A 14,167-nucleotide genomic window follows, 5' to 3' on the forward strand; every position below is an offset into this window, starting at 1 on the left:
TAAAAGTGATAATTGATTCTGCTGTTTTCTTAGTTTAGCAAATCAGGCTTCTCAATCATTTCAGCAGGCTTTGGAGTAAGCACAGGGGGAGGTAGGGTGTCCTCTATCACCACACCAGGCGGCTGCATCCTAGCCAGACTTGGGGCAGAGTCTAACAGCTCACACTGCCCTGAGTTACCACTCATGCGATAAACCATGCAGTTGGGCTGTGCGAGGGGAGCTGGAAGGGATGAATAACAAGTTCTGAACTGTGCTGCAGCAAGCAAGGTATCCCCCATCATCTTGGGAGGTCAGAGTGTGGCTTGGATCAGCCAGCGGCCACTGGGGACCAGGAGGAGATGCCAATCATCTTCCTTGCCACTGATAGCAGGGAATGAGCCCAGCTAGAGAGGCACATTGGTACCCTCTTCAAAGCAAAGCGAGCACTTACTTGGATGGAGGATCAACCCTGGAGGTGAAGAAGGGGCAAAACATCAGCCAGACTGAGGCCGATGAAAGAGAGCCATTGGCTCACCTTTTCTTGCCTATGCGTGGATGCTCCACCCAGTGCTCTCTACTAGGTGAGACTGCATTTTGTCAAGACAGGATTCAACCCCGCATTTTCCCAGTCCAAAGGGTGATTATTCCCCCTCAGTGGCTGCATTAAGTTGTCACAACCGGCCTCTTGTGGCTTGTTTGCTTCCTTCTTCCTCCCCTCTTCCTTTTCTTCATGTGTACGGAGCACAAATAAATCAAATTCCAATTGGCTCATGCGTGTAAAAGAAAAGGCTGGTTGTGTGAGAGGTCTGAATGCTGTCTGTGTTCATGATTTGAACCCCTATCTGCAGGCACCCTTGGCCTGCACCATTTTCATAGGAGCCACAGCAATTCACATTGGCAAGGATGCTGGCAATCTGTGTGTCTCTTCCAAGTTGTGTCTTGACTGTGTAGTGGGCCAATGTAACAACTTGGCAGTCTGGTACCTGGCTGTGCATTTCTCCTACCATGAACAGTTTAAGTGGCAGCTCCCATATGGTCATAAATTGCACCTTTTTGGAGCAAACTGGCTCCTAAGCCTTGCAAGGGCTTAGCTCAGACATCTGTCCCCCACCCCTTTTTTCCCACCTTTGAGTTGCTCTATCCAGTCCCCAACAATCTCAAACATCACCCTTCTTTCCCAATTTATCCAGCAGCAATATGGCATCTTCTTAACCCCAAAGCCTTACAACCAGGGCTTTTTTTCAGGGAAAAGAGGTGGTGGAACTCAGTGGTGGAACTCAGGACCGCACAATGATGTCACTTTGGGTCAGCTGGAACAAGGGGGGAGTTTTTTAAAGTTTAAATTGCCCTTGGCGAAAATGGTCACATGGCCGGTGGCCCCGCCCCCTGATCTCCAGACAGAGGGGAGTTTAGATTGCCCTCCACATCACTCGGCAGCGCGGAGGGCAATGTAAACTCCCCTCTGTCTGGAGATCAGGGGGTGGGGCCACCGGCCATGTGACCATTTTAAAGAGGTGCCGAAACTCCGTTCCACCACGTTCCCGCTGAAAAAAAGCCCTGCTTACAACAGCCAGTACGGGGACCCAGCTGTATGGGAAGGCTGGCCTGAAGACAGGGCACAGAAGTTCTAATCTCTACTACTTGGGGGCTTTCTGGAGAGGCAGGTGATGCTTTTGCAATGGAAAGTTTACACTTCTTCAAATGTAAAACATGCAAAGCTCTAAAGAAGCCAGAGGTTTTCAAGGAAGCCGTTCTGTGCCACATTATCAGATTCTACACAGAATTTTTGCGTGTTGAATCCTGGAAGATGAGCGCTGCTTGTTAGCAACATTCTGCTGTACGGCTCCAACCTTCTTCTGTTTCTGAGCATACCAATTCACATCAGACCTTGGAATAAATAAATTCCCCAGCTGAGGAATACTGTCTGCTAGGCAACATTTTGAGATAACTGACTGCCATTTCCTCCTGTTCAAAGGATCTCTCTAAGGCTGCTTCCATACACGTTGGATAATGCACTTTCAATGCTCTTTAAGAGTCCAGTAGCACCTTTAAGACTAACCAATTTTATTGTAGCATAAGCTTTCGAGAATCAAGTTCTCTTCGTCAGATGCCTGATACAGAGACTGGTCAAATACAGAAGAGGAGGAGAGAGAAGAGGCAATTTGGGGGAGGAAGGGGGAGGGTGCAATCAAAACATTCCTTTGCTAGTATATGTAAACATCTCCTTTTAGTGTGTGTATCAGTTGGCTTCAAAGGAGTTTGCCCTGTTAGTTTGTAGCAGCCAAACAGCTAGACCATCCAATGCAGTATGAGCCTTCCTTCGATAACCACAGCTCTCCCTGCCAGATGCATCTGGCTTATGCTACAATAAAATTGGTTAGTCTTAAAGGTGCTACTGGACTCTTTTTGATTTTGCTACCACAGACTAACACGGTTAACTCCTCTGCATCAATGCTCTTTAGTAATCATTTGGAACTGGATTTTTGTGTGTGAAACAAAAAATCCACTTCCAAAGGATTGCTAAAGTGCATTGAAAGTGCATTATCCAACGTGTGTAGAAACGTCCTAGGATAGAAAAATACACCAAACACGGCAAGCCTTGGAAACTGTCCCAAAAGTGAGTGGCACGCAAATGTGTTCCCGAGGCACCCAGCAAAGGGTCTCCTTGTACCCCCTCAGTTGTCCAAGAAGAACTCTGATAGGATTTACCTTGAGCAGATCCCGGGGAAAATCGGTCCCTCCATTGAGTCCTTCTAGGTTCCCGATGAAATCTGAACAAGACATTCGCTTCCCGATGTTCTAGGAGTCAAATATGAAGGATTGGAGTAACCGGGTAATTGTAACAGCAGGTCCCACCGGGATGAAATTCAGCACACCGAGCTACTTCTTAAGGTGGCTCTTTCAAAAAGGTTTAGACAAATCCATGCAAGATGTAGGTTCATCAGTTGCTGTTAGTCATGTTTGCTTCCCTGAGTCTCTTTTGGATCCCACCACCCTACTTCTCTTCTCTGCTACACAACGGGGATAACTTGCCGCAATTTTCTTTATTTTGTCTCCTTTTTAAAAACCCCTTTCCGTTTCTTTTTTGACCTCAGCATTCTACCGAGGCATCTGACACACAGGGTTGCTTCTAGAGAATAGCACATGGAAGGTAGGGGGAATGGGGTCCAGAGCTACACTAGAGCTTGCTTAGCTCAGTGGGAAATAAGCCCCCACCATACCCCAGGGGGAAAAGGAGATTTTCTTGCATAACTGCCATGATCCGTCTCAGCAACAGACTTCTGAGACAGCAGCCAGGGAGCAGGCGCACAAAGGCACTTACGTGTCCGTGAAGATCTGTGTTTAAGAGCATCAGAGCACAGGTCAGTGTGTGAACTCCATCTGTGGCAAAACATCAGAAAGATCATTAGCTCCCAGCCAAAGCACCCTTCTGTTTGCAAGTTCTTCATGTTACTAATCCCTGGCCAGAAGCCTCCCGTGCACCTGGCCAGCCCAGGCTAGCCCAATCTCGTCTGCAGGAGGATTGGCCCTGGTTGGTACGTGGATGGGAGATCCCCAAGGAAGACCAGGGTCACTACGCAGAGGCAAGCAGTGGCAAACCACCTCTGTTTGTCTCTTGCCTTGAAAACTCTTATGAGGTTTCCATAAGTTGGCTGCAACTTGACAGCACCTTCCACACCTACACACAATTAGCTCTGAAGACTGTTTTGTATGCAAGTATAGGGAAGTGGAAGAAAGAAAATAGCAGTAAAATTGGGCAGATTTGATCATGATCACATCAGTGGATCGGTAGAAGCAAAGTTCTATGAGTTTGGTACACCGTCAACACATATGAACCTGCCTTCTCCTGAATTAGATCCTTGGTCCATCAAGGTCAGTATTGTGGACTCAGAATGGACTCAGGTTTTTCACATCACCTCCTATCAGGTCCTTTCTACTGGAGGTGCGAGGGGCTGAGCCTGGAACTTTTTAATGCCAAGCAGATGCTCTGCCATTGAGCAACAGCACCTCCCCTCTCCCATTATTGACCCAAATAGTTACTCTCTATGTACAAAATCACTTAGGGGATTTTCAATCTGTATTAGTATTAACAAAGAGTTGCAGATTGCTTATAAACCCTCCCAAGGAAATGTGAATACATCTGTCATTACTTTAAAAAAACCCAGTAGCACCTATAGGTAAGGTAAAAGTAGTCCCCTGTGCAAGCACCGAGTCATTACTGACCCATGTGGGGGGGACGTCGCATCGACGTTTTCTTGGCAGACTTTTTGTTACAGGGTGGTTTGCCATTGCCTTCCCCAGTCATCTACACTTTACCCCCAGGAAACTGGGTACTCATTTTACCGACCTCGGAAGGATGGAAGGCTGAGTCAACCTTGAGCTGGCTACCTGAACCCAGCTTCCACCGGGATCAAATTCAGGTCATGAGCAGAGCTTGGGCTGCAGTACTGCCGCTTACCACTCTGTGCCACGGGGAATAGCACCTATAAGAACAACAAAATTTATGGTAGGGTAGGAGCTTTTGTGAGTCACAGCTCAAAGACGGTATCTGAAGAAGTGAGCTGTGACTCATGAAAGCTCCTACCCTACCACAAATTTTGTCAGTCTTATAGGTGTTACTGGACTCTTGCTCTTTTCTACTGCTACAGACAGACTAACACGGCTACCCATCTTGATCTACTTTCAAAAAGGTGCATATTTTAAGATGTTATCTTGTGGTGTTCACCATGGTTTCTAAACTTTGACATGTTACCTTGTTCCTCCTTGCAAATATGTAGGGCGTTTTTAAGTTTTATGGACAATCAACTGTTCTGCACTATGGAATTTGTTGTGGACACATGTCGGTTGTGAACAGACAGCAACACTTTCATTACACGTTGTTTTGTGATGGCACTGGGTCAAAATCCTGTGAACTGACATCTGACACAAGGTCTCCTGTGTGCCAAGGGATATGGGAAAAGGGACTACACCTGATCTTCCCCATCACTCTCCTCTCCTAGCACCATGGTCCCTTCCTTGCACAGCCAGTGCTGCAATGCATGATAAACACAAGATGCGCCAGTGAGCTGTGGATCCAGCTTCCCGGCTTCTGCTCCTTCTCTTGAGGCAACAGCTCAGTCCTGAGGCATGGAGCACCCACAAAGAACGGAAGCAACTGTTTGTTTCCTAGTCAAGTCCAAGCACCTCCCCACCCATCTTCTTCTGGGCCGTCCTGGTATTCTCACCCTCAGAGGAGATGGCTTTGGGGTTGCATTCATAATAGCGCTGGGAAAAATGAGCCAAGACGCGCTCCCGTTCCTGAGTCTCACCCATGAGGGCCAATTCCTTCAGAAAGGACCTGAAGAGCAAAGGAAGAGATCGTTGTCATATTTCATTATCTTATTTGCTGGAAATGTGAGCAACGTGAAGGAACGTTTTATCAGCTTTGGTGGACTTGTCTTAAAGCAAAAAAATTGTGGTCACAAATTCCTATGATCAAACAGAAAATTTTGAAGATCAATATACAATTTAGACCAGAAGCCTTTTTGTTGGGGCTAGTTGGAAAATAAACATGGAAGTTGGAAAATAAACAGTTGGAAAATAAACATGGTATCCTATTTTTATATATGACAATGGCAGCTAGGCTTTTATATAGGCAAAAATGGAAAAGTACAACATTGCCTTCAGTGGATGACTGGACTGTGAAAATGACAGTTAGCAGAGATGGCTAAACGAACAGCTCTGGTTAGAGATAAAACATTGTCTATTTTTATAATAAACTGGAAAGCCTTTATTGACTTTCTGCGTGAGATGAGAAAAAATGAACTGATGATTTGTGGATTTGATTTCTAAGAAGATAAATTTGGGGACACTAGATAGAAGGGGGGCAGTACTGAAAAGGTAAATTTTGGAGGTATCAAAACTATAGGTATGATGTTTGTAAAGATATGATCGGTGTTGTAGAGAAAAATGGAAATATGTATTATTTTTCTTTGTTCTTTTTCTTTGATTTTTGTTTTCTTTTTCTCTCCTTTTTATTTCTTTTTCTTTTCTTTCTCTTTTCTCTTCCCTTTTTATTGGGAATGTAAACTTATCAATAAAATAAAAAGTATTCATTAAAAAAAATAAAATCTGATTTGTGGAGCATCTGGACACAGAGACATAAAATGCTAGAGCAGCCCACGCTCCTTGGTTTCCAGTTTGACCGGGATAGTCCAGTGATCTCTGCTGGATTACCAGCACCCCTCCAGCAAAAAGTGGGTGGGTTAGCCACCATGACTGGTGGTTCACTCTGTAAACCTGGTAGAGCAAAGAGTGGGTGTCTCTGGGGCTGTTTCTCCCAGCTGATAAACACATGATTATACTGATCAGACCACTGTCAGCTCAGACTGGCGGCAGCTCTCTAGAGGCCTTTCACATCGCTTGCTGCCTGTTCTTTTTCACTGGAGATGCCAGCCATTGAACCTGGGAACTTATGCCTACTGCCGATGCTCTACCTCTTTTCCCAGTTCAAATAATGCTGGAAAATTTAACTTTAAAAATCCCCAGTGCATGTTCAGTAAAGCCTTCAAGACCTTTTTGCTGCTGAAGGATTCCCCAAGGGTACAGAAATGGAGGGAGAAAGGGGTCCAGTTGCCCCAGTCCCCCCCCCCACCACACACACACAAGGCTGTGGGACTCCAACAAATTGGATCATAGTGTTCCCCCCACCTTTTCAAGTTCTGGAACAGCCAGACCGAAGTGGGAGGAGCCATTTGGGCACCTCCCACCCGTCTGGCATGGGTGGGGCAATCCAGAGCACCTCAGCCTGCTGCCCTGTAGGCCTTGTGACATTTTTAAATGACTTTTAAACGGCAACGGTGTCCTTGTGGTGGCTTTGAGAGAGCACCATCATGTCAAGTTTGTCCTTTAGAAAAAAGGAAATTCTCCTTTTAAACTGTTCCAAAACTACAGAGGATGAGAAAAGGAGGGCAGGGAGGGGGGGAAACGTCTCTTGATATCAAGGGAATTATCCAACAGGTGCCTGTGACAGTCTCAGATCTACTTATGCACAGAATTGCAAGAGAGATTCGACTTAAAAAGTAGTCTTAAGTGGTGGTTTGAGTACTGGGTTCTGTGCTGCGGAGGCACCACTGGGAAGGGAAACATCTGTATTTTCCTTAACCCAAGGGTCTCTGTTGCAACCACATTAGGAGGAGGAGGAGGAGAAGGAATCTGCAGACAGTTTGCACAATTCATGTCCTCCTCCCTTGCTGAATGCAGACCATGAGCCACGTATGGAAGCCTGCCAAGGTCTGGATCCCTCCTCTGTTGTTGTTATGCTGGGCAAAAGTAGGTTTGGCCAGTACTGGTGGGCTGCCTTGAACTTCTGCTGGATAGCACCAAGAAGTACAGGGAAACAAAGTATTTTAAAATGAGAATTAATTCTGAAAGTTAAGTATTGCACACAGCTCCATGATCTTACACATCCAACAGTTCTACCAGATTAAATTCTTCCTGCCTCAAGAAGTTCCAGAGGTGGCACATCCCCCTCCCAGAGCACTCACCGAAGCGCCTGGTCCAGACTCATTCCAGTGAATTCAAAGAACTTCAGGTATTCCCCTGCGACCATTTTGCTAAAATCGTTACTGGAAGGGAGAGAGAAATTTCTTTCAAAAAACTAAAAAACAAACCTGCCCCACTTTAGAAAGGGATACAAACAGGAGAGGAGAGGAGGGGGGACATCTTGAACACCACAGCAAGACAGGACTCAAGAGGCAATCCACACTAAGAGTCTCTCTACACGAGATCCCTCAGTGCATGTTCATCAAGTGTAGGGAGACACAATGTTATCCAGAAAGCGTAGTTTAAAAAGACAGAGCTGGTGAAGATCCCTCCTCAGAGGGTTTGTCAATTTCATCCTAGTTTCTCAGAAGGCTCTGTCAATTTCACCTCTCCAGTCTAAAACCATGTGGGATTGCAACTGGAGGGCAGTGAGGAATGGAAATGGGCTGGAGCTGCCTTCCGGAGCCAGGCTTTGACATGAAGAGGTTATAATGGGCTGAAGTTTCCCTTCTGGCATTTCATAGCCCTTCACGCAGCTCCAGTGTATAGCAAAGCCTTTGCCCTGCCGCCAGCTCTGTCTTTTTAAACTACCCTTCCAAGGCTAACATTGTATCTCCCAACACGCATTCTTCACGTGTCCGATGTCTAGTGCAGAGAAACTCTCAGTCAGCACAAGTGCCTGCAGTCTTGGATGTAGAGACCATCATGCAATCTTGACATGCCTGTCTGTAAGGAGGGGAACTTTATTTTCTTGTGGCAATGCATGTTAGGACTGTTCTAAGTTAGAGGAAAAGCAGCAGGAACTGTTTTTCCTGGGCAGAAACTGCAGGGTCCGCACGGAAAGCCTGGCCACAGTTTCCTCCTGACTCCGGAGGGAATGCTCATAGCTCTTATCTGCTGTCCTTCTTCTCCGGACGGGTCTAGCTGAGTGAAGCCGGCTGCCACATTCACAAGAGGACTTAATGGAGTTTAGGGCAGGGGGCAGGAGCAGCCTTTTCTCCTAATACCCACACGTACTTCTTCCCCAGGTGGCGGGCCACGTCTGCTTTCTTGAAGCCATCCAGGTTGTACAGCCTCTTTGCCAGGCGTTTAGCAGCCTCCAGGTCCGCCTTGTGCCCATTGGAGAGGGTGTCCGTGCTGCCTAGAGCCAGCTGTTCAGTGCTATCCAATTCTGAGTCCGAGTCGGAGATCAGCTGGCTGAGAGGATGCTCACTAAAAGAAGAAAAGAAACACGACAGGAGATGTGGCGCCAGTTCGACGCCTCACATAGCAGCGGCCTTTGACCCTGTTGCATTTCACAGAGGACGCTTCAGAACTATAGTTTTTTTTAAAAAAAAATTTATTGGTGAGTTTAAATTTTTAAATTTAATACATACATTCCCTTCATATCTAATTAATCCTGTTCCCCACCCTTTTCCTCCCCCCTCCCTATTGACTTCCAACAGCTTTCCAACCCTTACCCCCTTTTATTGCTTAATACTATTTCACTTATATTTTTCTTCAACACATAGATCATAATATCTCTTACTCTAAGCATATTCTAATTCTTTTATACAAATACTCTGTCAACTATACTATCAATATAGTATTTGCTGTATACTGTACCATACAACATAGCATAGCATGCATTAAAATATAACATAACATGTATTTATCTATAACACTTAAATTATAATATATCTTACTCTAAGCATGTTCTAATTCTTTTATGCGTGTTCTCTATACAATATACTATCAATATAGTATTTGTTATATACTATTCCATGCAATATAACCTAGCATGCATTGTAATATAGCATCCCAATATAGTATACAGTGCATATACTAACACCATACATCATAATATATGTAATATATGATATAAATTTTCTAATGTATCCGTTTTACTTCAAATTTTCTTAATCATAATATTAGCTTAGATTGTCATAGTTAAATTTCCCCCTTAATGGGAAAGTCACTTCTCTCCTCCATTTACACCACCACCCTTTAGAAATTCTCAAACTGCCACAGTTCTCCTTTCACATCCCATTTTTTCTCTAAATTTTGTTTTAATTTCCCCCAATCAGCAGTATATTGTCCTAGGTCAAGATCTTTAAGCTTCCTTGTCATTTTGTAGAACTATAGTTTTTGAGTACCAGGCATGTCGATGCACCTGCAAGTTAGAGAGGACTTCTGACAATCACGGGCATATATCTAGCCAAGCGGTTCCTCCGTCGCAACATAATTTCCATTTGCAGAAGAGTGGGTGGCAATTCCCGCTGATTCCCCCTTCCCAATGCAGGTCCCCACTTTGCCCCGTTTTTTACCCCTGTTCAGCAGGTTGCAGAAGGAGGGGACGCAGGCAAATTCCACTCCACAAAGTCAGTGGATCTCAGATATCCCTGACTTCATAGATCATTATTAGTCCAAATGGCAAGCCAGCTGGGAGTGAGGGATGGAAGAAAGGATCAGTTATGGTGATCTGGTCACTGACTGCAGGAGAAGTCACTTCGGTGGGGAAGAACAGCAGGGAAATGAGCTGCTTCAGTTGGCAGGAGGGGAGGGGGAACTCGGGGCAAGGTCCAGGCTCACCTTCCCGGAGGATACTGCTGCATCCTAAGAAACCCCAAACCTAAAGCTTTTGTAACTCATCTGAAACCTTTCTTTTTCTGGAACTGACCTCTGGCTTCAAAAGAACAGTTATTTAATTTGTATCCCATCCTTCCTCCAAGGTAATTCAAGACAGTATATAGAATTCCCCCTTCCCGTTTCATTCTCACAACCACCCTGTGGAGTAGGCTAGGATGAGAGGGGCTAAGAGAAAATTACTGCCCTAAGGTCATCCAGTGAAGGTCGTGGTAGTATGGGAATTTGAATTGGCATCTCCACAATCCTAGCCTGACTCTTTAATCCAGGGGTACCACGGCACCCAACTAGGGCTGCCAGTCCCCCTGTCGGGGCGAGAGATCCCCCGCTCCCAGCCTCCATCCCCCCACTACTGCTCACCTGACTGCCAGAGGGAAACGGTACAGGGAACGGGCCCAGGAGTCCACAGTAGGTGCACTCCCAGAAGGGTGCGACCAAGTCACTTCCAGAAGTGATGCCATCAGGCCGGCCAAAGGAGCGCTCTCATGCTTTGTGCTGGGCTGACTCTTGAAAAATCAGCCCATTGGGGGCCCAAATTGGCCTGGCATGAAACAGGGGAGCACTCCCATGGCCTGCGTGACAACGTCACTCCCGGAAGTAACGTTGTCGCACCCTGCAGGGAGCTCACCCCGGGAGGCCTGTAGTTCTGCCTTTTCTCCCCAGCAGCCAGGGGAGTGGCAGCGGGGGGCAGAGGCTGGGAGCAGGGGATCTCCCGCTTCCACCGGGGGACCAGCAATCTTACTCTGGAGGGAGTAGACTGAAGCTCAATATTCTCAGTAAACTTTGGTCAGAGGAAAAATGGGATAGACACATTTGAATAAATGAGCGATAAACCTATCCATTTGGCAGAGTTATTGAGACAGTCCCTTTGCAGAAAACATATTCATACCTTTACCTCTTTCGTGAAATTTATATCAATGCACAGTGCAGACCAGAACAGCCAACCAGTCATCCTGAGCCCAATACAATTCAGTCTGATCCCTGGCAACTCTGCCAAGATATCATAGAAAGATTACTGATGTTCAAAAGGGAAAAGTGCTTTCAAAAGAGATGACACACTGTAAGGGCTGAGAAAGCGGGAGTCCCGAGAATGGATTTCCCTCTTTGCAAAAAAAAAGTTCAAGCCGCTGTGGGAGGGGAGAATGCTACCGAGTAGCAAGGAGGTATTCCTCTGTACTGTTTTCCTGATCTAAACCATCCACGAAAGCAATTTGTTCTGTGGAGGAAAGCATACAGGTACCTTTGCAATAGGGAGAAGAACTGTTTTCCCGTGATGCCCCCCACCCCCAGCATTGCTTTTATCTTTTAAAAAATTCAAGTGGTTTGACCAGAGGCTGTGCACCATTTTGATGTTCAATGATGCTTCATAAGATGCAATTTTCCTACCAATGGGAGGTGTAGAGAAACCTACATAAAACATATATACATCTTGTCATGCCTGAAAATTGTATACAACTTCATTTGGTGACCACTGGAAGCCACAGAGGCTCAGAACGTTGCTGCCAGGTGACCCAACCTATATTAGTCTTGTTTGTTGCCAGGAGAGTAGGGACTTCTGCTTCACGGGCGACTGCAAGCAGTTATTCCAAGCTACCACCTTTTAGGCAAATTTTCCCTCTCCTTGTTGGTGAACTTGCTGAACCCAGATTTTCAGTACACTGGATAGTTATCAGTGTGGCTCACAGAAAGTGCACCTCTGCTCTGGCTATAGATGAGTCTCTCTGTCTTTATTGCAACAGGAACGGCTTTTCTCTCCGTCACCGGAACCCATCCCAACCCCAGCACTCAGTTCAAATCTAGTCCTCATCTAATTCATTCTTATCATTACAGGAATGGGCTAAGACCCCAACGAACTGAAACACGGGCAACCATGTGCCTTTATTCACATGTTCTCCCTTTACGAGGAGCACACAAATGACTGGACCTAAAGCTTCCTCCTGCCCCAGCTGTGCTTTATAGTTTGAAGGGGCTGAAGAACCTTTCCTAATTGGAGAATCTTAAGTATACTGGATGGTCCAGGCTATCCCAATCTTGTCAGATCTTGGAAGCTAAGTAGGGTTGGCCTTGGTTAGTACTTGGATGGGAGACCTCCAAGAAAGTCCAGGGTCCCCTCCCCAGAGGCAGGCAATGGCAAGCCACTTCTGTTCATCTCTTGTCTTGAAAACTCTATGGTGGCCACCCAAAATTGGATGTGACTTGGTGGCAAAAATTACGGGGTGGAGGAAGCAGATGGAGAGAACTTTTGCTCCCTTGTCTATGATACTAGAAAATTGGAGGGTCCTAATTAAATCGACAGGCGGTACAGACAAAAGGAAATAATTCTTTACTCACTTGTGTTAATCACACAAGTGAGTAAAGAATTATTTCCTTTGTCTGTATGAATTGTGAAATTCATTGCCCAGGGACCTAGTTAAGGAATCATGGAAGAGAAGTCCATTAGTGGTGACCCAAGGAAACCTTCAGTGTCGGTGGCAATCAGCCTCTGAACAAATGAGTCAGAAAGCAACATCAGGGGAAGGCGGCGGCCTCTATCCCCTATTGTTGGCCCTCCCGGGCAACTGTTGGCTGTTGTGCGAAACAGGAGGCTGGACAAGATGGACCGTTTGTCTGATCCAGTGGGATTCCTCTTATTATTTTGATAAAGCATTTCCCTCCAGCTTTGTCGATAATGAGCCATGCTGGCAAGGAAGACACACCTGAAACAAGAGCATCTGAAGGTAAGGCAGAGGAGCTTTACCTCACCTGCATGCTCCTTTTCATATTAAAACACGCACACTTCGGTCCGTGTTGGGAAGGGGCTGTGGCTCAGTGGTACAGGGTGCGCTTTGCTGCGCATCAGTCTCCAATATCTCAGGTTAAAACTTGGATCATGTAGTGGGTGATGTGAAAGACCCGAGGCCCTGGAGCTGCACTGCCACTCAGAGTAGCAACTACTGAGCTTCACAGACCATACGGCAGCTTCATGCGTTCACCTTACACAACAGCAGCAGAGTCCCGGTTACTCTGATCATATCTTGCTTGGTCTGAAGCTGCATTCATCTGACTGGCTCCCTTCCACTTCCTATTTCCACGGAACTCCCAACAGAAATAGGGTGTGGGCAGGAAGATTGCACTCTGAGCAAAAGGAAGAGGCCAATTCCTGCCAGGACCCCTACTCCACCCCCCAATCCCTCAGGCTCCTCTTGATCAGTCACTTGAATTCAGATCGGCTCAGCAGCCCCCTCCCAACAGTCCTGCTCTGTGGGCTGGTGTCAGACCCTCCTCATTGCTCGGCACATCTCCTCCTGCTCGCCTCTTGTTGCCATAGTACCCACTGTTAAGGTAGGCAGAAGCAGGAGAGAGCTGCCAGCACAAGCTGGCTCTGGTTAGTAACCCACGTCTGACGGCATGCCCATCCGTATGACAAACTGTGGATTTTGGCCCACTCGGGTCAACGAGAGCCACAGATGACCACGCTGTGTGTGTGTGCAAGGGAGGGGAGGAAGAGGGGGCGGAGGTTGGAGCAAAGTGTTCCCTTTGTCCCAGGCGTTGGCAAACCTAGCACCGAGGAGAGGGGGGAGACAAGCTTTGCTTCCACATTGCAGCATTTCCCCCAGCTGTAGCTACATTTGCTTTCTCCCACGTAAGCCCTTGGAGAACGACTGAAGCGTAGGAGGACCCGAAAGGGCTGCAAGCAGGGTCACCGCAGAGATGGAGGCATAATCTGCCTTCCAGCCCAGCAGTGGCTCTGGAAGCAGCAATTTGTTGTTTGCATTAGAAGCGCTGGGCTGCCATTCAATGGCAAAGAGAAGTCATGCATTCTGACCTCTAGAGGACAGGAGGGTGCATAGCATGAGACCACTGGCTGACCCATGGGCGCAGCATGGAGGAAAGGGGTGAGTGTGCGTGGGAAGGAGAGCCTCTTGCTCCTTCCTCACCCCCTGCCATCTATCCACTATCCTCTGCCCCACTTTCTGTCCCCATCTACCTGTGGACCCTACAAACAAGGAGACAAGGATTGCTTAGATCAACCCATGTGCTGTCTAAACATGGACCTCAG

At 46.7% G+C, this 14,167-nt stretch overlaps 1 protein-coding gene across 1 annotated transcript in view; it reads right to left on the reverse strand.

The window, feature by feature from the left end:
* The window catches only part of PSD (pleckstrin and Sec7 domain containing), a 74,816-nt gene that overhangs the window by 37,811 nt on the left and 22,838 nt on the right, over positions 1 to 14,167 (reverse strand). Inside the window, exons 5-9 of the mRNA XM_054982994.1 lie at positions 8,515 to 8,715; positions 7,506 to 7,586; positions 5,205 to 5,317; positions 3,302 to 3,360; positions 2,689 to 2,778 (exon numbers count right to left, since the gene is read on the reverse strand). Of these exons, the coding sequence (XP_054838969.1) occupies positions 2,689 to 2,778; positions 3,302 to 3,360; positions 5,205 to 5,317; positions 7,506 to 7,586; positions 8,515 to 8,715 (544 nt within the window). The remainder of the gene's footprint in view (positions 1 to 2,688; positions 2,779 to 3,301; positions 3,361 to 5,204; positions 5,318 to 7,505; positions 7,587 to 8,514; positions 8,716 to 14,167) is intronic.

Source organism: Eublepharis macularius, chromosome 6 (assembly GCF_028583425.1).
Source record: "Eublepharis macularius isolate TG4126 chromosome 6, MPM_Emac_v1.0, whole genome shotgun sequence".
NCBI classification, from domain to species: Eukaryota; Metazoa; Chordata; class Lepidosauria; order Squamata; family Eublepharidae; genus Eublepharis; species Eublepharis macularius.